Source organism: Onychomys torridus, chromosome 3 (assembly GCF_903995425.1).
Source record: "Onychomys torridus chromosome 3, mOncTor1.1, whole genome shotgun sequence".
In the NCBI taxonomy this organism is placed as follows: Eukaryota; Metazoa; Chordata; class Mammalia; order Rodentia; family Cricetidae; genus Onychomys; species Onychomys torridus.
The window spans coordinates 80,917,560-80,945,223 of record NC_050445.1 but is presented as its reverse complement, the minus strand read 5'-3'; the positions used below and the strand labels follow the sequence as shown (position 1 = coordinate 80,945,223).

Here is a 27,664-nt window from a genome sequence, read left to right as displayed (position 1 = left end):
AAATCATAATAAGGACAATACTATTTACATAAGATCAGGGCTAAGGGCTCACAATTAATTTTAGTTACAACTTTTAACTGAGTAAAGTGATTCAGACCAAGTTTACTATAAAATATTTTTAGAATTACAGTGATATGGAGTTGGGGTAAATCTTGGTGGTAGATTTTCAAGTCACCATTAGAACTCATTCATTAGGCTACAAGTGCAATTAACCCGAAATCTGATATTTAATTTTGATGTCTGTATCATATCAGGTTAACATCTTCTTAAAGTTATTGCTTTCAGTTTTGATAATATAATAGTTTCATTTCCCCCTTCTGTTTCCTTCCTCCAAACCCTCCCAATACCCCTTCTTGCTCTTTTTCAAATTCATGGGCCTATTTTTCTATCAATTGTTGTTACATAGGGAGGGGCAGTATTCCTAAATACATAAGAACAACCTGCTCAGTCTCTATAATGATATCTGTATGTATGTTTTGGGGGCTGACCATTTGGTGTTGGATAAATAATTGGTGTGCTCTTCCTGAGGAAAATTATTTCTCCTGATCTCAGCATTTATCAGTTGCCTATAGTTTTTTGTGTAGAGTGAAGTATCATGGGCTTTTCCCCATCCACATTAGCACATCTATTGCTGTTGTCGTTGTTGGCTCAGTTTTCACATAATTAAAATGATCTAAGTTGGAAGCTGGGGAGATGGGTCCCTTGATAAAGTGCTTGCCTTCTAAGCCTTGAGGACATGAGTTTGATTCCTGAGAACATGCTAACAACAAAACAAAAGGCAGGCATGGTGGTACACATTTGCTTGTAATCCTAATACTGGAGAGGTGGAAACAGACAGATACCTGGGATTCAATGGCTAGACAGCGAGCTGCAGGTCAGCAAGAGACCTTGTCTGAATAACCAGGTGGACAGTTCCTGAGGCTGACAGCTGAGGTTTTCTTTTGGGCCTCCACACAGTGATTGTGCTATGTGTGTACACACACACATTCACACACAAAAATGATCTGAGCTGGAAACTTTTTGTATGTTGCTTCCTTTTTATGGAATGTAGCAATTTATAAAGTCTTTTTGAAATAGCTTCTCATGGTTTTTTTTTTAAAGCAAATGACTAATCAAGAAAATTAACCTTTTGTGCTTGTTCTGAGAGCCCACTTAGGAGGCCACCACAGGGATCTGGGTAAAAGATCCTGTCCTCTAAGGAGGTGACGGTGGAGTGTCTTTCTTCTCAAAACAGGCTACCATGCACTTTGTCTAGGTGCTAACCAAAGAGAGGTGAGATTATGACCATGAAGATGTTTAAGGTGCTTGAGTGTTTGTATTTTTCTCTCTTTATCAATAGCAAAGCAATAACAGTCTTAAGTCATGATCCTAAGTAGAAATAAAAGCACAGAAACCACTCTTACCATGCTCTGATCATGTGAGGCATGTTCAGACATTGGGATATGGTTTTTAAAAAAAGCAAAAGAAATGGCAATGGGTACTTTGTGTACCAAGAATATCATGAAGTGTGTTCTGATCTGCCTGGTTCAGATTCCCATGTATTGGCTGTCATGCAACCAAGTTAAGTGGGGGTACATAGTGTAGTACCTAGAAGTGGGGGTGCATAGCATAGTGCCTAGAAGTTCACAGAAGCTCTTTTCCTGGGGTGCAGATTTTTATTTCTTGGTGGGTATTGTGAAAATTTGAATAGAATAGCTTTTCTGTTAATCTCTGCATTTGAGGACTGTCCAGACTTTAACTCAGCTCCAGCAGCTGTAGAGACTATGAATTCTTACCTCTGCATTCTGATTTGTCTCCTGCCCCAATCCTAGCACATCCCTTTTCTTCTTATTTTAAGCAGATTCAATTGCTAACATATTTACCTACCTTACTAACAGGCAGGTGGGTTACTGTCTTGGAGTCATCTACATTTATTTTGTGTGTGAACTTAAAGCATTTTTCACTGTAGAGCAGGGAAAAACTCATCAGGCAAGAATTTACAAGTGGCGGCTCACAGAGGCAGAGCAAGATTGTGGTTATGATCCTCCCATAATTGTTGCCCAACAGATAGCCAAGTTAAATCTATTCATGCACCAAACTATCTCTACAAAAGCTAAGGAAATATGGTAAGAGACCATAGTGTCTGCTTTAGTGTGACAAAACAAGTTATTGCAGAAGATAGGAAGAATATGGTTTCTGCAACAACCTCCTCTAAAGTCACAAGCAACCCAGTCTAGAGTGTGATGCACCTCTGCCCTGCAGGGGGAAGGGGGTGAAGATGAAGCCCAGGCCTTAGGGTGAAACCTAGTACTAGGTCCACCTTGGTCAAGCCCAATGCTGGGCATACTCTGCCAGGTGGCTGGGCGGGCTTGGTGGGAAGTTGACAGATAACATGTAGGTGTCTCTCCTCCCCTCAGGTAGACTCCACCCTCTGGTGTGAAGGCCCTGGAAGCTAGCATGGGGTATATTTCCCAGCCCAGTACCAGACCTGAGGTTTCCAGGCTCAGGCAAGAACTCACAGGCAGAGCCTCTAAAAGACTTGGTACTGGGCAGAGTCCTGGATCTCAGTGGCACAATCCAATTTCTTAGACTGTTTCCAGCCCGGGAGTATACCTGAGGCACACTCATCCTTCCCTGAGGTGGTGCAGATCCTTGAACCTTCAAGATGAAGGTGTAGCCCAATTAAGCACAAGCCAAAGAAGTTATTCCAACATTGGAAAGCAAACTATGACCATGTCAGTCCTCACTGACAGGGATTTAGAACTGTCTCAATGTCAACGTACATGGGACAAACCTTGTGTTTCAGCTTCTATCATCCCCAGCTGTGGTATCAGACTTAGTGCACCCCTAAACAGGTGCAAACCCCTAGTTGTGAGACTCAGGAGTGACTAGCCAGTGTCAGGCTTGGTGACCAAGGATCTTCCTTCATTAGCACCACCCCAACATTGGACAGCATGGAATAATTCAGGACTATTCATTGAGGGTAGGACAGGACAGGAAGCAGGAGACCGTGCCCTGGAACACAGTCCTTGGCTGATGAAGTTTAACACTGAGCAGAACCCAAAAGGCCTAACTCCAAGGCCTGCCTGTGGATGGAGCCTCTGGAACAACTTGAGTCAGGAGAAGACACGTGGCCTCAACCCATGCTACAGCTAGCATTTCCTCTTACTTTGTTTGTTGTTTCTGTTCTTTTGTTGTTGTCTCTGTCAGTACTGGAGATTGAACCCAGAGCCTTATGGAAGCCAGGCAAACGCTCTCCAAGCCATAGCCCATTTCTATTATCATGTTAAATTGCCATCATTTCAAAATAGCTTGTTACAATCAAAATGTGTTCTTTGTAAGCTTCACAGTCATTACAAAGCAAAGATTTCCATTAGCCTCACAAAATAATAAACAAGAAATCAAACAAAACACCCTGCAGAGTAATTCACCCAACCACAGGAAAATGTACAAGCCAGAGTCAGAAACTGTAGGGGGAATGTATTATGATTCTTTGATAAATGGTAATTAAATTTAATTTTATCTCAGGAACAGATATGATCAAGTATTTATTCCTTTTTCTAGGATAAATGAGTTTTTGAAATGGAGTCTTAAAATATTGATGAATAGGTTAAGAAGTAATGTGGACTGAGAACGGCTTTCTGGGTGTCCATGAGTTCCCTCCTCAGCCTTCAGAGCAGTTCTGTGAAGTGGGCTGCCATTAGTTTTCCCAGTTTTTAATAATGGAAACTGGGACACGGAAGTAGCAAGTGTCTTTCCTGAGGTCACACAGCTGAGAGATGTGAAAGGAAAGGTTATAAGTGTGACAACTTAACTCAGCTATCTGCTCTCCCAACCTACACAGAGCCCTAACTTACACAGCAACTTGTAGAAGATTTATAAGAGGCAATTGCACTCTAAAAGGTGGGAAACCGATGCTTCTGATTTTGATTTACTACATATTAGATGTCTACTGGAGATGGCTAGTAGCCCTTGGATCTCTTGAGAGATACAAACCTAGATATAGCAGTTACTTTGTTCATTGCTGTGAAAGGGATACTTTACAAAAGCAAGTTAAGGAAGCATTTGCTTTGCCTTGTGGTCTGAAGTCCAGTTCATTCCATCAGGGAGGGCATGGTGGCAGGAGTGTGAGGCAGCTGGTTACAGTGCATCCACGATCAGGAGTGGAGATGAATGCCAGTGCTCCATCACTCACGTTCCCCTTTTTATCTGTCAGCAGCCTCAGCTCATGGAGTGGTGTCGCCCACCCACGTTTGGTGTGGGCCTTCCCACTTCACTTAATCCAGTCCAGACATTTCTTCCAAGAAGGCCAAGAGGTTTGTCTGTTAGGTAATTCTAGATCCTGCTTGTCCAGTTGACAAAGAGTACTAGCCAAAACACTAGGTCATTATGGTACAGATTTTAATAAAGGCCTGAGAAGTAGGGGGTAAATGAAGAGAAAAGAAAGGATTAAAGCAGTATGGGTCTACTAGGAAATAGAATGGTAGTCACCAAAACCTGGGAGTGGGAATGGCAGGCAAGGTAAAGAGAGACACTAGGCAAAGGGTACAATCTGAGTTGGGGAGGGGGGAAGCAGGATAACCAGAGAAATGGAGAAAATATGAATATATAAGACAATGTGGAATATGTAGACTTGTATGTAAAAAAAACAAAGATATTGTCATCACATGTTTTGTTTGTCTCAATATATAAATCCTACATTGTTATCAACTATGATCTGAGAACAGGATGTTAAATTTAAATGCTGAGAAGATATAAAGACAACCCAGTGTTCTTGCCCATAACTTGAGTGTTTTTAAATAGCACAGACTCAAAGGGCAGTGGCATAGCTCAGGACATCGCAATGAAGGGCTGCTTCTTGCTGGACAGTTTCAAGGTAGTACCCAGCACTTTTAGTACACACACAAGAGCTGACTTGTATTATACTGCAGTGCAGATGTGTCCTAAAGCAGAGGTGAAGGACTGGTAGAATATATGTCATTATCCACTACAGTTGTGAGTGCTCAATGGTGGTGTAAACAATAGTTGCTAGCTGTTTGTCTTCATCAATTTAAAATTAAGAACTGGCAGCTGAGACACCTAGATAGAGGGTTAATAAAGCCCCTTTACATAAAATATATGGTCCTACCTCACTGGGCACCGTGACCATCTGCAGCACTATGTGGTGACCAAATTTCTTGGGTTCTGTGGCATCCTCAGTAAATTTGAGAAGTTCATTAATTTTGTTTATTGGCACTAAACTTTATCACTTGTGAGTAAAAATGAAAGTAACAGATTGTTTTTTATAGGCTGAGAAGAACCAAAGAAAATACTTGAAGCTTTTATTGCTGTTGTTGTTATATCTGAGTCAAGGTCTCACTGGCTCTTCTGGAACTCTTGATAGGCAAGGTAGCCTCCAACTCAGAGAGACCCCCCTGCCTCTGCTTCCTGAGTGCTGGGATTAAAGGCATATATATGCCTAGCCTTTGAACTTTAGACCCATTTTAAGCCCAACATTGTCTCTTAGACCATAGTTGTTACCATGGTTTTCAGTGATCTTCTTTCCATTAACCAATCTTTCATTTCTTACACAGTTGCTATTTTAGAGTGAGTGATTGAAATAACAGTGGTCTGGTACAGGAGAAATGGATCTGCAAATGAGATTTACATTTGACACTTATTGTCTGGTCTTACAGTTCAGACTTATCAATTTGAAATCTTCAACGTGAGAGGGAAATACAGAGGTACCTGTTTCAGATGCATGAGGCTTGCAGAAGCAATAACTGCATCTCACATCAGGGTACAGGAGTTCAGAAGTAGCGTTATGCACCAGAGTATGCAAAAATGCAGTGGAGTTACCAACTCCTCTCTCCCACACAAGGGCTAAGTTTGTTTCGGAAAGAACAAATCTCACAATACTGACTGAAATCTATGTGAGAATAGACATGGGGTGGGGGAGGGGCGCGGGACTGCAGTCTCAAAGCAGTGTATGTGAAGAATGGTTTTTATACATGTAGCAGCTTCATTCTGAGTGTGGGATGGGATTCTCCACTGGACTGTGCCACTTGGAAGGGTGACTCAGGAATAGCCTGTGACTATGGGGCTCTCCAAAGATGAACACTTCTCCAGAAGGTGCTCCCACAGCCTGGCAGTCCTCATCCCAGTTCCTTGGCAGGCCACTTGTACCCTGATCTCCAGTCATGGTCTCCCAGGTGTCCACCCTTCCATAAGAACCCTGATGCACTTCTTCTCTTCAGAGTACCTGTTTGATTTCTTGATACTGCTGAGGATTGCAGAAAGGACTGGGGACTTGGTATTATAAACAGCAGGGAAACAGTGCTGGTGAGGACAGGGAGGCTGGAAGTGGAAGGGGGAACGAAATCAGAAGTACAGAAAACTGGCGAGAGCTAATGAGGACCCCTTGACAGTGGTGACATGGATTAAAGAACTCATTTTAGATAGGAGAATCTTTTTTCATTTTTTAATTTTTTTTCATTTTTCTTTATTAAGAAATTTTCTACTCACTCCACATGCTATCCACAGACCCCCCTTCTACCATTCCCAGCTCTGTTTCCCAAGCCACCCCTCATCCCTACTTCCCCCAAATCAAGGTCCCCCATGGGGAATCAGCAGAGCCCAGCACACTGAGCCTAGGCAGGTCCAAGCCCCTTCCCACTGCACCAAGGCTGTGCAAGGTGTCACACCACAGGCACCAGATTCCAGAAACCTGCCCATAGACCAGCACAGATCCTAATCCTTCTGCCTTGGTGCCCCACAAACAGTTCAAGCCAAACAACCATTATCAAGCTGCCTTAGATATCTATTTGGTATGTGTCAACATTCTTTCTATGTTTGATTTATAAACAATTTGCAAGATTTTGCATTTTATATGTAACTTTTGGGTTATTATTCTATCTTTCTCAAGGATTCACCCAGTCATTTACTTTTAAGCACAAGGGCACACAAAACACAAAAGAAGCATGCAAATAGCATCTAAATCTTCAAGCTAGTTTGGAATTTCCCTGAAATACCATTCTCTGCCAGACCTCATTCTTGTTTGTGCTAAAGTTTGTCCCACAAATCCTGGCAGCTTCCATTTCCAGCCGCACAGTTTGATATTTATTTTAATCAGCTGTTCATGAAAGGTGGAACTTAGCAACAATTACAGTGACGTAAGGTAGGTTTCCGAGTAGATCAGGGTAGCCAAGTGGCTTTCTGTTTGATACTTCTTTCTTTTATCCTCTTTCACCTACATTTCAGCTGTAAGAATAAATCTAAGAAGACTGGTGTTTGGCCTTTCAGCACATTGCCAGCTTTGGCAGTTGCAGACTGACTGGTTTTGTACTAAACACCACAGAAATGAAATAAATTAGTCTGCCGAAGAAGCTTGGCACCCCTGACTACTACAAATATAAAGCCACCAACAGATGCTATTTGCTGAAATGGAGGCTCTTCTAGCAGATGGATGAAAGTTAAACACAAATTGCACTGTTTCTTTTCCTTTTGGTTCATTTGTTTTTATTGCAATATAAAAACTCTGCTATATTAGTTACAGTAAACTTGTAGCAAATGCTTCATGGCTGTTTTGGGATTTCTGAGATCTTTGAAATTACACTCAGACTATTCTTCATTATATGAACTCATTGAAAATGGAGAATCAGGTTCTTCATCAGTTCTAAAACTTCCTTTGGTATTCATACTCCAATATTGAAAATAATAATGAGAAGTAAGCACCAAATACTCACAAAGGAATGTCGTGCCTCTGTCTTAGATATCAAGAACTAGGCTGTGATTAAAGTCACACCTACCACATCTCCAATAGTCATTAGGCATTTAGAACTAGAAAGTTTTTACAGTATTTTATTTCCTTGTATACTGTTGCATCATTTAGATAGCCCATAAACAAAGAGAATGATGACTCTGTTCTCCAATTCAGTGACTCATATACCATTTAAAGTAATCACTAGCAATTGATATTAACTCTCAAAAGCAATAATGGCATTATTAATCATTCAAAAAATTTAGATATTTCTTGTCACAGACCTGTTTTTAATGTAATTTAAATAGTTCATATTCTCTAAAGAAATCTGAAATTTATCTTTTGTACCTTCCTTCTGGTTTCAAAGATTATTTATTAAATCATATTTATGATAACAGAACACAAGAAATTTCAACATAGTAGAAGTAGTAGAATAAACACAAATATTTTTAAATATTTATAGGAAGGATCCTTTGTAATTGCATTGTTTTTAATCTTCAAATTCATTGTATTCTTATTTACAGGGTCAGGATCATGCCGATTTAGTTACTCCGACCCCAGCATCATTGTGTCATACACCAAGAACAACTCTGCCGACTGGATACCACTCGAGAAAATCAGGTTTGTTACCATTAAAGTATTTGCATCTGAACCAGGTAGTGGTGGCGCATACCTGTAATCCCAGCACTCGGGAGGCAGAGGCAGATGGATCTCTGTGAGTTCCAGGCCAGCCTGGTTTACAAAGCGAGTTCCAGGACAGCCTCCAAAGCTACAGAGAAACCCTGTCTTGAAAAACCAAAAAAAAAAAAAAAAAAAAGTATTTTTATCTGAAATGTTGTGAATAGACTGCATTCCTCTGCTTGCTGCACTCTACCCCTGACATTTTTCTTTGAAGTACTTAAGTCATGAGTATACATATTATGGCCTGTCCTACTTGAGGGAGATGTTGCTAGAAATGTAATTTGCCCATTCATAACTTCCTACTGTTAGTACTCCTTATACCAAACTGTTTTGGGTTCGAGCACATTTGGGATTATAACTTTTGAGAGAGCATCCTTTTCCACATCACCAGCTGTGGCAGGCAGGAGGTGAGCTGACTTTGGCCTGGCATATAGAACCGACAGTAGGACCAGAGACTGACTGCCTGCATCCATTTACTCCACGGTGATATGGTTCAAGGCTGCTAGGCCTTTTGCATCTCATCTGTAGTTCTGCCGCTGAACTTCTTAAGTCCCTCAAGCTCATCTTTACATTCTGTGTTTTCCTTCCTTTGAGAGTTCTCCAATAATAAAATGAAGTAGGCTGCTCTGGGTGGAAGGAATGCTCTGATGTTGGAAAGATTTGATGATGTTAAAAAGTCCCAAATTGTGTTTATCACTGCTGTCAAATTTAAGCCATTGATTGCAGGAATAATATGCAAAGAAAAACAATGAGACTGACATGTTGCCTGCTGTGCTGGGGCCTTAGCCCCACATTTGTATTGAAGTGATCACGGTGGCCAGGTTAGTTCTTCAATTAGAGAAAAATTTATATTATATTATTTTATATTAATATTTAAATTATATTTTAATATAAAAATATATTTATATTAAGAGAATGATAATCTGTTTAGGGAAGCAGAAGAAATATTAGATTGATAATCTTTAATACTAACCAATTTGTACAAGGCTTCTAGAGTATATTAAAAAAATAATACCTACATATCTAAGCTCTAATCTTACAAAACTGAGAAAGGTAATTCTAAGTGAGGATTTTAATAAATTATTTCCTCCATGAATGGATAAAATATAATTTATGGATAGTTACTGCATGCTGAGCTCTAACATGCTGTGTCAACTTTATGGGAACATTTGCTATTTTTTCCAATTTGTAGAATTTTGAAAATGCATTCATATTAGATGCTTAGGCATCTAAATAGCTATAAGCAAACCAATATACATATAGAAATTTTACCTATATCCCCACAGCTTTTATTCTACTATATTATATCATGACCTAAATAAGTTATAATGTATGTTTGTTGCTGGAAAAGAGCTATATGCTTCTCAAGTGATAAATAATGAAATTACACATTTGATTGCACATATGAAGATTACATTCAGCTGAGTACATTTTTTTTTTTCATGAAATGGCACTTTCAATTTTAGGCTGTGTACCAAACCACCATACTCATGAATGCAAATCCTCCTTACCACTGGGGATCAGCATGAAAGTTTTTTCTAACCACTATCTTCAACTGAAGTATATTGTCTTCATCAGTTTAAATTCTTTTGAAACTAAAAAAAATAATACTCACCATGAAATATTGTAAAAGAGAATTGAATTGATTACCCCCAAAGGTGAGAAACACCATCTATAACCATACTGACAATTCTGAAGATATATATGTGCTTCACTGGTGAGTGAAAAATATGGTTTTTTTCTCCAGCCCTTCCAAAACTGATTTATAGCAAGCCCAGCATACCACAAGTTTGCATTTTAGCACCATTTTTAATCTCAGCTAAAACGGCCATTTTTACAGCAGCAGATTTTTACTTTGGTAGAATAAAATGATTAATAAAACTTTTATTATATAGCAGGAAGAGACAGGTCCTAATAGATGTAATATAACAGGTTTATTAAATTATATCTTTTTCAAAGACTGACCAAATACAATTATAAGTGAATACAGTCATTAGATGTAAAAAATGTATCTGATGACTAAAAATAAATAACTATTATAAAGACTAATCTGTCATATATATGTGTGTATATGTATTTAAACATGTCATATGCAGTGACCTCTATTCAATGAATAATTTCAAAGAGTCAATATTAATTTCTATTTTTCTTTTTTTCTTATCATGTGAGTGATTTTAAATAGAACATCTACCATGTGCCAAAACTCTTCTTGATACAGTTTGATTCTTTTGTGTAACACAGCAGCTGTGCCACTGGTCCTGCCTTTGTTCCTTTCTTGGCTTATTTGAACACACTTAGTACTTGCTTTTGTCAAATATAAAACCCTTCAAAGACCTTAAATATATGCCCTTTTATCACTTAGTAGGAAGGCTGTAGCAAGCAACAGAGACTGAAGGTTAGATCATGGGCTTGTATTTAATCTATGGTGAACATTGCATGTTCACAGTAAGACAATGATCCTAACTGTGCTTGACCTCCTCTTCACACAATGTTTTCCAGAGCCCCTTCTAATATCAGCACAATCATCCACATCCTCTACCTCCCTGAGGAAGCCAAAGGAGAGAACGTGCAGTTCCAGTGGAAGCAAGACAGCTTGCATGTAGGTGAGGTGTATGAAGCCTGCTGGGCCTTGGATAATATCCTGGTCATCAATGCAGCCCATAGACAAGTTGTTCTGGAAGACAGTCTCGACCCAGTGGACACAGGCAACTGGCTCTTCTTCCCTGGAGCAACGGTCAAGGTTTGAGTGCTTTCATTTCTTCTTCCTTTAGAAACCCAAAGCCCAGTGAACAGCCATTTCAAAATAACTTTTTCCCAAGACAACTCTGAGTATTAACTAACATTCTTCTATCTCATATATTGCCATTTAAGGGTGTGATATCATTTTGTAAAAAATGTTTTTTTACTCATTCATGTAACAATTGTTTGAGAACTCAGATTGGGCTTGAACCCTGAGAAGAGAATCATGAAAGGGCAAATACACTTCTTCTCCTATTTTGTGGCTATCATTTTAGTGGAAGCAGATAGACACATAGCTGTGTAAATACAGAACAGCCTAGTTGTCATTTTCTGGGAAAGCTTAGAATTCTGAGGCAGCATTAAGTCCAGGCGTGGGGATTTGGAAGGTTATCCAGAAAATAGGAAGGCAAGCAGATGCTGAAGGGTGGTAAGGGTGGTTAGAAGGTGGCAGGTGGAGGAGGACTAGCATGCAGGGAATTGGAGATCTCATGTGTAGAGGTCTGAGCTGAATGTTTGTGTCTTCCACACATTTGTGTGTTGCAAGGTGATCATATTGGACTAGAAAGTGGAGACCTTGTGAGGCCATTCAGTCATAAAGATGAAATACTTGTGAATGGAGACTAGTATCCCTATGAAAGAGAACTCTCTGGCCCATAGCATGTGAAGCCAGCAAGACTGAGGGAGAATGTGTAGGCACTTACTAAGTCCTCCAGAGCTCTGACCACAGACCCTGACTTCCCAAATTGTTAGAAATGGATGATCCTATTTCAGTTTTCCAGGCTCTAATGGTCTCTCAAAGCAGCCCCAAACTAAGACAAGAGTTCTCAATCTGTGGATCACAAGCCCTATCACATATCCTGCATATTACATATTTACATTAGTATTCATAACAATAACAAAATTACAGTTATGAAGAAACAACAAAATAATTTTATGGTTGTGGGTCACCACAACATGAGGAACTATATTAAAGGGTCACAGCATTAGGAAGGTTGAGAACCACTGGTCTAGATGGTGAATGCATAAAGCAAAAACCCTTAAATGGAGTTCATAATAGTTCTCCAGTACTTTTTGAGACTTGTAGTGAGTAGTTCTGGTGTATGGCAAGTGAGAAGACCTTGAAGATCTGCTAGCTGATATAGTATTAGAACTCTATCAGAAGATCATATCTACTGGGGTACTTTAAATCAGAGTCAATCATATTTGGTACCTGAAATTGCTCTTCTAAAAGAGTACACTGAATGAAAGGAATACATGGAAAGACCAAATAGGCTGCTTACAAATCATTCAATGGGAGATCTTGTTAGGCAGGAAAAGTGTGGACATAGTCCAGATTTTGTAACAAGTGAATGTTCCCTCCTCAGGTTGGAAACTGATAAAGAAGATAAAGGGATGGTAAATGTGAAGGGCAAGGTTTGGGTAGCTAAATGGACAAGGAAGGATGTTACTCACTGAAACAGAAATATAGGAGGAGGAACAGATTCACAGGAAGGTTAAAGATTGCTTGAGTTTGGACACATAACTCTTGATGTTCTTAGAGCCAAGCAGCAAATGGCTGGCAAGAGGTCAGAGGCATGGGTCAGAAGTTTGGAAGGTGCAGTATTGGTAGCTGACACAGTGAATGGGATAGCAATCATGGACTTGCCTGATGAGAGTTTGTGATAAAGAAACAACATGAAAAATGTTATTAGGCTTTCTGTGTGTCCCTACATATCTCTAATGTGTACAAATAAATTACAAATTCAGGTTACAGATATTTTTGTTTTTTAGCTGTGGCTTCCTGATGCAAAACAGTCCTGGGCTAGGTGGAAGTAAGATCACAAGAAGGGAAACTAAGAGAATATAAAGACTTAAAATATTTTACTTGTTTGTGTATGTAATATAGGAAATTAACCTAGGACCTTATGCATGTTAGGCAAGTATTCTACCACTTAAGCTATATCCTCTACTCTCTTCTTACTATTTGGGCTAGATGTACAAGGTCTCACCACATTGCCAAGGTTGGACTTGAACTCACTATATAGTCCATTTAGGTCTCAAACTTATGGTGCCTCTGCCCTTTGCCCTCTGCCTCTGCCCTCTGCCCTCTGCCACCTCTGGCTCTTCTGCTTCTTAGGTATCTAGGATTAAAGGCCCATGCCACAAGGTACAGCTTGCTTGTCCCCTTTTAATAATTTATTTCAGGAAGCTGAGCTTTAGTCTGGTGCCTTAGACCACTCTGCTTGATGTTTATGTCAGTGGAACAATACATTGAGTGTTGAAATATCAGTTGATTGTTTTATCAAGTTTTTTTTCTGGTTATGGCCTTTAGGGAGGAAAATCAAACAATATCAGTATTTGATAATTATAATATTTGAAATAAGAGTCTTTGTAGAAACACTTGTTTTTAAAATTTCACAATTATGTTGGTTATGTCCTATTTTTAGCATCTACTCAAAGGAATCTGACCTCAATGAATAAATATTCACTATCAAAAATAAAAAATAATAATTTATTTCCATACTATACAAGAAAAGACTATAAATTATTTAGTGAAATCACAACACAAAAACTCTCCTTCTTCCTCAAGTGATCAAAACTTGTTGTCACTTTGGCTCAAGATGATAAGGTTACATCTGTATACTGGTCTTGGAAGCAGGCACCCCTCAGCTCAGTTCATAAAAGCATCCCGCTAGCCTCCTCACTGAAAATCTCCTAACACAGTCCAAAGCTGCACTCCCTTAGAAAGTCCGCCCAGTCCTTTTGCACTGAGAACTTTGTCATGATACTCTGTAGGGTATCGTCTGCCAATGTGTTGAAGGGGGCTTTCTGCTGTCTTCATCTACACTAACAAGCAGGTACTGAGCCCTTTTCCAGCAGCATCATTTATCATCTGACTCTCATCCTCTCTATTAGACAGATGTGTGCTTATGCCCTGTATCATGAACTACAATACTAATCTGATTAGCTGCTTGGTCTCTGAATGCATGTCCTTTTGTTCTACCCATGAGAGACATGACTTAGGTCTGTTTTTGCTCCAGTAGAAAATTTAATTAAATTAAAACTTTGGGTAGAAAATGCTTTTTTTCCCTTTTTGGTCTTTTGTTCCACTCATAAGCTTACTAATCACACAACTGAGAATTGCCAAGAGACCTTTGTCTACTAAGAAAAAAAAATGTCCTGTGGTAATGATTTATTTCATTGTCTTTAAATCACCTACAAAATAGAAGTTCTTCTCTGATGTCTCTTTTGAAAACTTGAAGTAAATGCCATATTCAAATCTAAGTATTTGTCCTTTTAACTTATTTGAATGACAACTCTTTTTATTTTTGTTTGAAATATTTCAAATGAAAACTGTTGTTGGTTCTTTTTACTCTTTCCCTTTTGGGGGCCTGCCTCCCAGCTCCCAAAAAATAATACACAGAGGCTTATTCTTAAGTATAAGTATTCTTAAACCCGGCCTTAGCCTGGCTTGTTGCTAGCCAGCTTTCTTTAAATTATCCCATCTAGCTTTTACCTCAGGCTCTTACCTTTCTCTGGCTACTTCTTTGTTTCCCCTAGATTTTAGATTCTATATATCATCTCTGCCTGCCAACCCTGCCTATACTTTCTTCTACCTTGCTATTGGACATTTAGCTCTTTATTAGACTATCAGGTGTTTTAGACAGGCACAGTAACACAGCTTCACAGAGTTAAAAGAATGTAACATAAACAAAAGTAACACACCTTAAAATAATATTCTGCAATATTTCTCCCTTTTTGTCTAAATAAAAAAAAAGGTTTTAACTTTAACATAGTATAACTACATACAACAAAAACAGTTATCAAGTAGGAATTAATTTACAATATTCAGTTTATTTATGTTTAGCAAATTCAGAGAAAACATTCCACCATCCATCCATCTTAGTGACTCCAAAGTTTTATACCCAATCCACTTTCTATCATAACTAAGGAAAACTGCAACTGTAACTATCTAGCCTTCAACTCCATCAAAGACCCAGAAGGGTGTAATATTATCTAACAACAGAGACATTTGGCTGCCTGCAGTCACCCAAAGTTCCTCTGCAAGGTGGGGTCATCCATCTTCAGTGGTCTACAGATCCATAATATCTGGCAAACTTTTCAATGAAGCAGGAAATTTGAAAGACTGTCCCACCTATACTGACAAAGTTCATTAGTCACTTTCCTCTGTGTCCTGCAGAATGTCTGGCAGGTTATTCTGTGGAGCAGGAATTTTGAAGGACTGTCCTACCTTGTTTTGGCAAAGTTCAACAGTATTTTTCCTGTGTTCTGCATGTCCAGTCTGAACATTCAAAGACAAGAGCAGTTTCTTTGCCCAGTGGCTAACCTTGCCACAATGAAAGCAAACTCCCTAAGAGTTTCTTCAATGCCCATCATCTCTGAAGTAAATTGGTGCTACAAGGAGCAGATGTGTCATGAAAACCCTTATTATAACAAAATATTTTAAATGCTGTATTCTATAGGTCTTTGAAGTATTTGAAGACCATCTATCTAAAATGTATTTCAATATGATCCTGAAAACATACCTAACATATCTGCTAATTTGATTGTTATAAATGACTAACCACTAACCTATGTTTCCTGATTATCCTATATAGTTTATAATAATAGCTTTCAAAAACTAGAACTGCACCCTACATTTCCAAATGAACTGCATAGGCACAATACCTCAAACAAAAATTGAAACATACATACAATATGTTGTAACAAAAATAATGTTAAATCTTTATTAATGTACAAAAATCCATTAAACAAGAGTAAAAACATTTATACAACATAACAAAAATAACTTTAATTTGTATCAATAATCTATATTCCCCTAAATGATAACAAACATCCATAACCCACCAAATAACCAAAAGCCACCCACATCTCCCAATACTTGGGAATGTGGGCATAGTTTTCTCTAAACTGCTTCCTGCTGGCTATGGGCAAAGGCATCTTTGTGGGTCCCTAAGAAAATTTTGAGGTAATGACCAAGTCCTGGGAAGACCAGGAGTAACCTTTGTTGATAGATATCACCTTTCAAGATTCAGGAGGTCTTCCATGATCAAACCTTATTCATATTAACCCTGAAGAATCCACAACCTCTCTTCTTCTGTGGGAACAAAACTCCTAAGCCTTTTTTATTTCCATTTGAAAAATACATTTTTTTTTACTTCTTTTTAAAGTTAAGATAGCCCTAAAGTGTCTAGGTTGGTTCAATTTTGCAGTCCTGTTCACAAGCCCATGTCTGTCAGAAACTGTCTCTTGCCAATAAGCCATCAAAAAATTCAAAATCAAAATAATACTATACAGAATTCAGACTCGCTGTGTATTTCCCATCTTATGTGACTTTTTTCTTTTACTCTCTCTTTAAAGACTTTATTTTATAAACTGTTCTTTTTTTTTCTATGACTATACCTTTTTTCTTAAGCCTATGCACATTGTTAAACACACTGTATCTTGTTAGAGGTTTTTTCCATCTGGACCTTTTTTTACTGTGTATCATTTAGCCGTTTTTACTTCATGAGCAAACTTTAAACTGCTAAGCAGCATGGACATCTGCCCATGACTTTGATGGCTGGCTCTGCCCACTTGTTGGATCTTGAAAGTCAGGCCTAAAACCTGTGGCCTCATTGGAGGTGCATGACCAGGAACTGCATTTAACCTTCTTAGAGCTCTAGAATGCTGATGCACTGTGGCAGACATTATTTTCTTAGTTTTTTGTTTTTACTTAACATACTGGCTGCTCACTGTCTAGCAGAAACTCTTAAAGGAGCCGGATTTTTTTAAGCTTTCTCAGGCATTATGGAAATTCAAGCCCAATGTTGGGCACCAAAATATTGCTGGTTATTTTTACTCTTTCTCTTTTGGGGGTCTGCCACCCAGTTCCAAAATACATCACACACGTAGTCTTATTCTTCCTTACGAATGCCCAACCTTAGCTTGGCTTGTTGCTAGACAGCTTTCCTTAACTTTAAATGATCCCATCTATCTTTTGCTTTGGACTTTTCCCTTTCTCTATTTCTGTATACCTTTCATTATTTCTTATTCCATGTATTACTATATAGCTGGGTGACTGGCCCTTGATGTCCTTGTTCTCTGGCTACTTCTTTTTTTCCCCAGATTTTTCCTTCTATATATTATCCCTGCCTGCCAGCCCTACCTATTTCTCTCTCCTGCCTCGCTATTGGATATTCAGCTCTTTATTAGACCATCAGATGTTCCAGACAGACAAAGTAACACAGCTTCACAGAGCTAAACAAATGCAACATAAACAAAAGTAACACACCTTAAAATAATATTCTACAACTTTTTTTGACCAGATGATCCACAATACTAAAATAAAAGGTGTTTCTTAAAACTACATGAAATTTACTTGTCAAATATTAACTCTTTCCTTAGTGGCCTCTGAGATGAACACAGAATACAATACAACTACTTAGAAAACATGTCTGTGTGCCTGTAGGTTATGAGAGTGTTTTAATTTGGTTTTTAATTGTAAGGATTATATGTGTTTGCTCAACCTACTTTGTCTTTTTATGTTTATTAAATGTTACTAAGGTAGTTACAGTTTAACTATGTCAAAAAGAGAAACCTCCCATGATTAAGAGAAGGGAAAAAAGTGTGTGTTGGGCATATTTGCACATGTGTGTGCATGTCTGAATGTGTGTGCATATGTGTGTACACATGTGTGTGAGTGTGCATGTGTGTATGTCTACAAAATTCTCTTAAATGCAAATGTTGATAATGTAAAACAGTTATAGATATACACAGTTGTGACTAAATTTTCCACCTGAACTAAATTGTCCAACTGCTGATCTCAAAGACAAAGTTTAAAAAGAAAGAGAAAAACCTCACAGTAATTATTTCTCTCATCTTCTCCAGATGTTTCAATTTCTCTGGAAATATTTACTGTTTCATCTGAACTGTCATTGTTTATCCCAAATAGAGCAAAATGCCAAAGACTAGACAGTAACCAGCTTAAGGAGTCACATGACCCAGGTATACCTCACCAGCCTCAATCTCCTCTGGGCTGGTAGAACACTGATGTTCTTGGTCTTTAATAATCAATGTGAACTGCATCCATAAGAATACAGCTTTTACTGGAGACCCTGGCTCACATTTTATGTGTTTGTCATGTGATGGGGGTATTGAACCTGTAATCTATAACCGAGCTGCATCCCCAGCTCTTTGCTGTAGTTTTTGATTTGGTAAACTGAAGTAGATGGTAAAAAGCTCCCAGGTAGCCACATGTGTTTCTCTTTCATCCTTTTGTGCCCACAGCCCTGCCTGCTGCATCTTCCAGGATTTTCCCAGAAAATGTTCCCACATAAAAGGAAAGGTGTGCCACATTCTATTGTGCTTCTAATTACCATCATTATTTTTCATTTCCCACAAATCCCGAAGCAGCCCTTTGTTCACTACCAAGTACACAAGGCTTTAAATGCCAGGAAATACTCTGGTGCATGTGCTAAAGCTCCTCAGAGTGGTACTTCCTTAGCAACCACAACATAGGAGCAGGTGTAAACTAAGCACAGGAAAAGCCTGAAGGCCCCTTGCTATTACATTACCTGTTTCACCTGCTGGCAATGGTGATTCTGCCTTCTTTCACAGAATGAGACTTTTTTCTAGAAACCAAAGATTGAGTGTAAGTTTATACTATTCTAAAGTGGGTTATGGTATCAGTTCATCAACACAGTTGTTAGGATGGGCCTCTGTCTGGCAGCTGTGGGTGTTCACATGACACATGTAAGAGTTAGAGGTACCACCTTCCCATCTGGTGAGAGGGAATGAGTAATCTCAAGGCAACTTCTGAGCACCAGCTCTGAGTGACTTGGTCTAATCAAGGATAAAAGGATATGAACCAAATATTTTTGCTCTTCCCATTTAAGACTATCAAGTTTCAGCATTTCATGCTGGGTAAGTTTTTCACACTCAGGAATGATACCTGCAGTATCATGAGAACTGTGTGGATCCTTGACAATAACGGATGAAAATAGTAACAGTAGCGTAGCTGTAGCTATGATGAATGGTAATTTAGACAGCAGTTGTACTGGTAGCATTTCATGAAGGCTTGTAGCTACAGGCACTGTGAGGAAGACCTGACATCAGCTTTGCATCAGTGCTGATCAGCACTGGGAGACTGGGAGGACACTGACAGCTCAGTGTTCAGTCTGCTTACCCACTCCTGAAATGTCTCAACCAATTCATCAGGCTCATCTGTTTCCACCTTTTCAAATATTCATCTTGCGATTTGAGAAGATTCTTAGTTTTAGACTCAGAGGAATGTGTTTCGTGTAAGTCTCCAGGGTCAGCCCAGAGCTGCCACAGTTGCATGCTTCCCATGAACTCCCATGAGAGGAGGGTGGCAAATGTCAGTGAGTTACTCCCAGGAGAATCATGGACAAATGAGCTAGAAAGAGCTATGCTTGAGTCAGAAATTTTTCTATTCTCCCCATTCTTTAATAAAACCCCATGAAGAAGAATTTCCGAATGAATTAATACTCCATGAACATGTGCTGGTCAAGCAGACGTTTCACTTTGTTGTCTGTTTGCTCACACCTTTGATGGCAGGCACAACTTTTATCTTGAAAGTATAAATCATCCATGGCTTCTTGCTGTTTTGTGTTTGCTTGCCCATGTGTGCGTGTGTGCGTGTGTGTGTGTGTGTGTGTGTGTGTGTGTATGAAAAGGATGAGCAGAAGGAAGTAGAGTGCTTTGCTCACTATCCATTATAAGTGTTTCTCTCTGCTCAGCTAGCCTGGTTCCCCTGAAATTGCAGGGACATAAATCACTGGTTTCTGTCAGTACTGGAATTGACCCACAGATTAAAAGCAGGTCACTATGACATAGGTGCTGTTCCATGTGCTTCTTGATGTTAAGAAACCTTCCCATTCTGATTGCCCTACCTGCTGATCTTTTTCTATTTGTTACCCAGTGGCCTCGATCACCCCTTGTATGTGTTTATGTCAAGTTGTGTTGCAAGGTAAATCAACTCTACCTGCCACTGATACTGTTAGAATGATTGCCCTTGGGAATAGCTAGGATTTGAACACATGTATTTGAAAAGGAACTCTTTTAAGAAGCAATTTATTGGAATTTTCAAGTTCACACCAAGGATTTAGAGTCATTAAGTTACAAGCTTTGGAAGAGACCTGTCATGGTCTCTTCTGTCATCTGACTTCCATTTGCGTCTTTGCCACATCCACCTTTGATAATAAGGCAGTGGTGACACTTTACTCGTAGAATAAACACAAAAGGGCCTAAGGAAGACAACAGCCATTAGGAAAGTCAACAGACCATTAAAGAGAGCCATTAAATCAGAACAAGAGAGTTTATTTATTTTCTTATTGCCCTTATGCGTAATGAATTTGACAAACTTGTTGCTCTATTGGACAGAAGGCAAGTCCCCAAACCAGGATTGTATCTTCATTGTCAGTGTCTGCCAGCACCCCTTGAAGGCTGTTATTAATTGTCACAAATAGCTGAATCATCAGTGGAGAAGAAAAATTATGTTCAAATTAAGAAGAAATGTAAATGAATTTGGCTGAGAAGCATTAAATCTTAACGAAAATTGAGGCTCGTGAGGAAAAATCAAGTCAATGGCGAATGGGAGAAGCCAGGAGAAGTCAAATAATTTTTAAACCTGCCTTCTGGGAATAAGCCCCCTGAATAGCAAGGCCTTTTGATGCAGTTGCCCAGTTTGTCTTCCATATACCATTCCACTCAGTACCCTGAAAAAATGGTCCAACAGCTGATTTCACAATTTGTTTTCTTTCAAGGTAAAGGACAAATCGGAAGCAATCAGATTTGCTTGGCAAAAATATGCTTTGCAGATTGCTCCTCTTCAGACTGTCTAGTATGTGACTGTGGGACTTGTGTACTGAGTTTCTAATGAGGATAAACCTGAGCACAGTGAGACTTGTGGCCAGCCATGTTCCCATGTCTTATTCCATTAGGAGTCTGAATGATAACTGTGATTTCCTGGCTAGATTCCAGCTTGGTTAATTGCATGCTGTCTCCCCAGATTCCCTCTGCTTGGGGAACTCTTCATCTGGTTTGTGCCGCTCTTATTATTGTGTGTCCCCAAGAGGTGGGCACATATTATAAAATGCGCCAGAATATAATTGGTTAAGCTAATAAGAGTACTTTGGGGATGAAGGGTTAAATGTGGAAGTGTGCTTTTCACAATCTTCCCCTAGTGAGGTCTATTTGTATAGTAATTAACATGGAATAGCATCAGTGAAATATGGACATGAGCCAGGTCACCATAACAAAGGTGGCAATAATGTAGGAACAACTAATTTTGACAAATTCTACAGAAGATAACCATTCAGACAAACCCCCTGAGCCTGATGGGCCTTTTGCTTTTGTCTTGTTTTGTTTGCAATTAAAACTGATATTTTTAATCTCTGATAAAGTTGGCACAGTATTCAATAAGCAAAGCTTTTTTTGTTGTTATGTATGGTAACATTTCCATCATCTTTGTGTGTGTTACATCTCCTATCAAAATAACTTGCATGGTAGCATTCTTTGAAGTAAGGCTTCTTAAGCAAATGATTAAAAATATGGAACAAAAATAAAGGGAAAAGTAGTTTTATGAATTCCTAATATTGCTATTTTAAGCATATTCCCTATGGCCTCTCATCTATTCCTTATCCCCATTTCCAAGATGAGGAAACAGGCTCCAACATGGCAAAAGGCCAAGTCTGTTTCATTGTGAGACAGGCCTCTTGCATGCCGAGCTGTGCCTTCCACCTGATGCCTGCATATTGGGCCTTAATTTGAGAAGGCAAGTATGAAAACTCAACACTGAAAATTGAGCTGATCACCAAAGACAAGGCTCACAACTGTCCTGTGGAGGTTCCCGTGGTTATTTCTCCTCTCTGTCACTATTTCCATTTCAGAGTTGATACTATTGTGAAGTAATTCTATACTTGTCACAAAATATACTATAAATTGGGATCTTTGTAAATCCTACTACAGTGTGGTTCAAATGTGAATGTCTAATGATCCCAGAAAATGAGAAAAAAAAAAAACAATCTTTGGGCTCCCTAAAATCCCCTCACCACGGTTGAATCTATTGTGTCGACTGAAGAAAATGCAGGGCAGCCCTCCTGCACCTGGACTACGCTCACAGCCAAATTTTCAGGTTTGGAACTGGTATTAAATTACCTAGAATTGAGTGTGTGGAAAATAATAGAAATTTATTTTGTCTCAAGAGAAAACTGTTCTCTTCCTATTAGGGGATTTCTTTTTCTTTTTGTGGTGGATGTCTGTACCTTTAAAGACCACGGAACCAGGATGTAGGAAATATGTGATAAAAAATATGACATACACAAAAGGCTTCAGAACATAGTCTGTGGGCTAGTGGCCATCCACTTCAGCCACCACACAGCACATCCTACTTCTGTCAGGAAGTTCACGCCAATGTGTTTTATTTCCAGCCAGACACTGGCTAATTTACGGCTCTGCCAACAATGCCATTTTAATTAATTTTATTCATCTTATTTCTCTTTCCTCTGCTCCTCATATCTCATCTGTTTGCATTGCCTAAATTTTAATTAAAAATCTTCTCCTCTCTAAGGAGCAATCTGAAGTGGCAAAAATAATCACTTAAAATATTACAGTCATTAAAAAATTGGCTGTGGTGGAAGCCATGCATTTTCAATTTTCCTACAAATGATGTTTTAGCTTCCTTTTAAATTGCACTTTGTATCTGAATTGTCTGCCACCAGCCAGCTTGGCTATCAGAAATGGTCTTCCAGCTGGGTGGGCTGAGTGACAACTCCTTAATGGAGGAAATGGATGGCTCTCAGCTCATGTGGAGGGAAAAACACACCAGGCAGATTTCTTCCCATCTGCCCCTAGCCCTCTACAAGCTGGCATTGCCCAAATGCCCAGTGTACTCCTTTCAGCAAAAAACGGTGTCATCAAAAAGTAAATTATGAGGCTGTAGATCCCTAAAAGAATCATCAGGGTCGTTAGGCCCTAGAGAGAAAGTGCTAAGAGTCACTTTGATGTTCTTTCTTTTCTGAAAGCCTAATTAAACAATGGTAGAGGTGATTTAAGTACCTTTCACAAGTGCAGAGGTGAACTCATTAGCATTTGCAGCAGACTAGAGGGAGCAAGCATGGGGAATGCTAACCTGATCTGAGGAATTTTCACTGATGTTTCCTGTTGATGCCTTTTTGAATGGCAAATTCTTGTCACTTAGTTACACTGTGTTCTGCTTGTCAAATGAAGGAAATTCATTTAGTGGCAAAGCAGAGAAATACTTTTATTTTATTTTATTTTTGGCTGAGGAAACACATAAAGATATAAGGACATCAAAATTATACATTCATTGCTACTTAAGTATATATGATTTACCAGTGCTAAAATAATGAAGCAAGTAATTAATATAATAACTGATGGCACATAGGAAGATCCAAAAACAGAAAAATAGAACTAGCCATAGAATTTATGCCTTATTTAGCCCAAATAGACAAGCTAGTTTGTTATTAGTTATTAAATGTCAGCTCAACTACTTGACATTTTTTTTTTATTGTATTTGTTTAGGTTTGTAATTGTTAATGCACAAAAGTGAAATGAGTTTGAATTGATGGTAAACAAAAGCAGCTGGGTATTAAAATGAAGAACAATTTTTTTGGAACTTCATAATTTCAATACATGTTTCACTTGGATTTTTAGCATACTGGATTTTGATGTCATTCAATTCATCTGTGAAGAAAGGTGGTGTTGGTCATTTCATATTCTTAATTTTCATCTGTTAGGAGATTATTTGGTGATCTTCCAAAATGTTGAGGGCTTTTGAAATGTAATTGATGATTTTTATCTGCTGTAATAGTGTGTGAATGTTTGCAGTATTTTTTTTAATATATTGTATCATGGGTCCTATTCTTGTATAATTTTCTAAAGATTTTAATTTGATCTGAGGAATTTTAATAATTTTTATAATGAGAAAATATATTCAAATTTCTTCTATTTCTCAATCAGCTACTACTAAGACTGTAAAATATAGTTGATAGGAAATCACAACATGTCCACACGGACTGCCTAGTTATTTCTGGTTCAAAATAGCCATTTCCAGGTCAGAACATCTCGCGTGACTAGGACTCTGTGGCTTTGCATGGCTGTGTAAAGCGCACGCAGCCATGTAATCTACACGCATGCGTGGAGTTGCCACATGTCGTCCTGTACGCATGCATGGCCCACTCTTTAAAAAGCCGGCGCCATTCTGCACAGGCCTCTCCTCTTCTCTTCTCCTCTTCTTGTCTCCTTAACCACGTGTGCTTCCCACAGGCCTGTCACGTCTCTTCTATCCTATATTAATAAACAGCTCTTCTGTGGATCTGTCATGTTTGGGACGTGTTCCTCGCAGGGTAAGAGCCCCACTAAATAAATAAATAACATTGGTGCCGTGAGGTTAAGAGCGCCAAAATAACTAACAATAGTAGTACATAAAAGTGTATTTTCAGAAATAGATATTATTGGCACTTAGAATTTAAAAAGATATGCTCTCAATCCCTGAGTTTCTCACAATATATCAAGAGAGCAGATATTGTTGACTCCATACTGCTGTGGGGTGTTCTGTATGTTGTGAGTGTGTTGTTCTGATTGGTTGATAAGTAAAATGCTGATTGGCCAGTAGCCAGGCAGGAAGTATGGATAAGCAGACAGGGGAATTCTGGGAAGTGGAAGGCTGAGTCAGGACATGCCAGCCTGCCATCCAGGGAGCAGCATGTAATGGCACACAGGTAAAGCCACAGAATGTGTGGCAACATACAGATTAACAGAAATGGGCTGAGTTTAAGTGTAAGAGCTAGTCAGTAGTAAGCCTGAGCTAATGGCTCAACAGTTTTAATTAATATAAGCCTCTGTGTGTTTATTTGGGTCTGAGCAGCCACAGGCCCAGGCAGGACCCGAAAAAACTCCAGCTACACAATTCTCCACCCTGAGAAGCTGAGGCCTATAGGGCAAAATGGTTGTGCCAACCCTTAGCCATCAGGTAGAAAAAATATATACTTTATTGTGTCTTCTCATCCCAACCTCCAGAGTCCCTGAGGATGGATGCAGCACCTGAGTTTTCATTCTGTATCAGCTTGATTGTTTTTGGTTTCCATGGTTTCCTTTTCCCAGCTTTGATTTCCTTGATTCATGTTAAGCTCTTCATTAATGAAGTCAGACTGGAGGGAGAAGTTCACATAGCCCCTAAGCAAGCAGACCCTGGATTCTCCTGCAGAGGCTGAGAAGCCCTCTGAAAGCCCAGCAACTGTCACCAATGGCTTGTGTCTAGACTTCCTTTGTTAGTTTGGAGAGTTTCTAGGGAACCATGATGATTTCAAAACATTGCATTCCAGGCATCCAAAGTACTATAATCAATTTCAAGATCCTTGAATGAGAATACAACACTAGCCTGGTACTGCATCCAGGACTTGTATAGACAAGGCCTGCAGATGACCAACTTCTCAGAGTGTAGGGGACTCCATAGGTCTATTGCTCTCAAGTAACTCAGGAATTCACCTCTTGGCACAACCACAAAGACATTGTGCTCACTTGAGAGGAGAATCAGATAACTGAGTTTACTATTTAAACATAACAGGACATTTCCAAGGCCAAGCCTCAAAGCTGACATACAGAGAGCTCTCCTGTGTCTATCTGGTATTGAATATTGGTTAGAAGAGCTCTAAAGAGATTTTAAAACAGTATAAAAAAATGACACCTTTCTGTCTCTCACAGAAACTTCTTGAAGACAGATTAGTTTTATAGCCTACTAATATATTTGTTGATAATCATTTAAGTGAATATTAATTTATTCACATTGCTATTTCTCATACTAGTCATAGTGAACATTATTTGTGTTTCATATGGTGGCAAAAGTGTGTTTGCAGTGGTAAAGTGTGTTCTAGACACTGACTTTAAACAGTTACACGATTGTAAGTGATATATTCAGCCACTGAAAAAGCCTTTGAAATATGCTTTCAGTTTTCTGTTACACCAGTTTATTTTGTGAAAGTAGTTAGCAATAAGCCGCCACATTTTATAATGATTTTATGTTTTATATTAAAACTGTCTCAAGTAAGCTTCTAATGTGCATCAAGTATATTAATAATGTTTAGAGGGGCAGAAGTAAATTATATAGTTTTAAAATATTAACAACTTATGAAGTAAATGAAACCAACATTTAAATAATTAAATGGATGCCTAGCCAGAAATGGCAAAGGATATTATTAGGTGAGCCATTCTTTAATTATACAAACATCTCATTCAAATTATAATGTAAATTATTTTCCTTTCACATGTGAAGGTATTTTATGTGTGCCATTTCCTTGAATATTGCCATTTCCACTGATATCTGAGTCTGTGTATTAGTTTCAGATACTCATAGGCCACAGTTGATTGGGATTCTGACCTTGAGGAAAGTCATGAAGGCCCATACCTAGGACTTAGTGGGTGATTTTAGGGAAATAACCATTGTTGTGCTTGTTAGCATTGGTTCTCTTTCAGATAGGCATGGTGGAAAAATCTTTAAAATTTATCTTCATTTGACAGTTTCCATTTACTGTCAAATGAACTAATTTCTACCTTTTGATTGATATGCCCGTGCTAAGGATGGCATAAAATGAGTTCAGTTTAACATCCATGAGTAATCAGTATTCATTGCGTGTGGAAAGAGTCCCAAGTAGTCAGTGCTTGCCATGTGGAAGTATTAGCTAAAATGATGGCAGAGCCCAGAAGACGTGTGTGTGTTTTCTGCTGTGGACAGCTCCCGAAGGATCCTGTGCTGCTGCTCTCTTGAACTTCTGAAAACCATTTACTGGTCCATTTCAGTAGCAAATCTATTCCAACCCTGTTGGTTTTATCAGCTCTAGCCAGTTCAGATTCTAGAAGACCACTGAGAAAGCAATATGTCAGCTAATTCTCATACTGGGCCAACATAACATCTATGTAGCGTTTTGGTTGGTTGGTTTGGGGTTTTCTTTTAATTTTTAAAAAATAAAATATAATTAAATTATTTACTTTTTCTCCCTCCAATTCTTCCCATGCAATACCCTCTACCTTGCCCAAGATTTCATGACCTATTTTTCTCTAATTGTTATTTTACACACACACCCCTAAATATATAAATATATTTTTATATATTTATATATTCATAGTAGGCTCAGTCCATCTTATATTGTTATATTGTTCATATGTAATGATTTCAGGCTGACCACTTGGTGTTCAATAACCAACTGCAGCTCTTCCCTACAGAAGACTGGTTTCCTCCACTCTCGTCATTCCTTGGTTGCTGATAGTTCTTTGTCCGGACTTGGGGTCCTGTGTGATTTTTCCCCTTCCAATAACTTGACTGTTGGTGTCGTCCTTGTTCAGGTCTTGGTTATACACCTGTGCTGTTGAGACTTCATGGGCCGCACAACAGATATCCTGTTCTGGCTCTTACAATCTTTCCAACCCTTTGAAGATGCTCCCTGAACCTTAGGTGCAAGAGTTTTGTTGTAGATGGATCAGCTGGGGCTGGCACCACATTGCATTTTG

The 27,664-nt window shown here is 38.8% G+C and overlaps 1 protein-coding gene across 2 annotated transcripts in view; it reads left to right on the top strand.

Annotated features, from left to right (window-relative positions):
* The window catches only part of Reln (reelin), a 459,087-nt gene that overhangs the window by 253,567 nt on the left and 177,856 nt on the right, over window positions 1-27,664 (top strand). For both annotated transcript variants that reach the window (XM_036180358.1, XM_036180357.1), the window contains exons 9-10: window positions 8,242-8,338; window positions 10,898-11,138. In XM_036180358.1, the coding sequence (XP_036036251.1) occupies window positions 8,242-8,338; window positions 10,898-11,138 (338 nt within the window). The remainder of the gene's footprint in view (window positions 1-8,241; window positions 8,339-10,897; window positions 11,139-27,664) is intronic.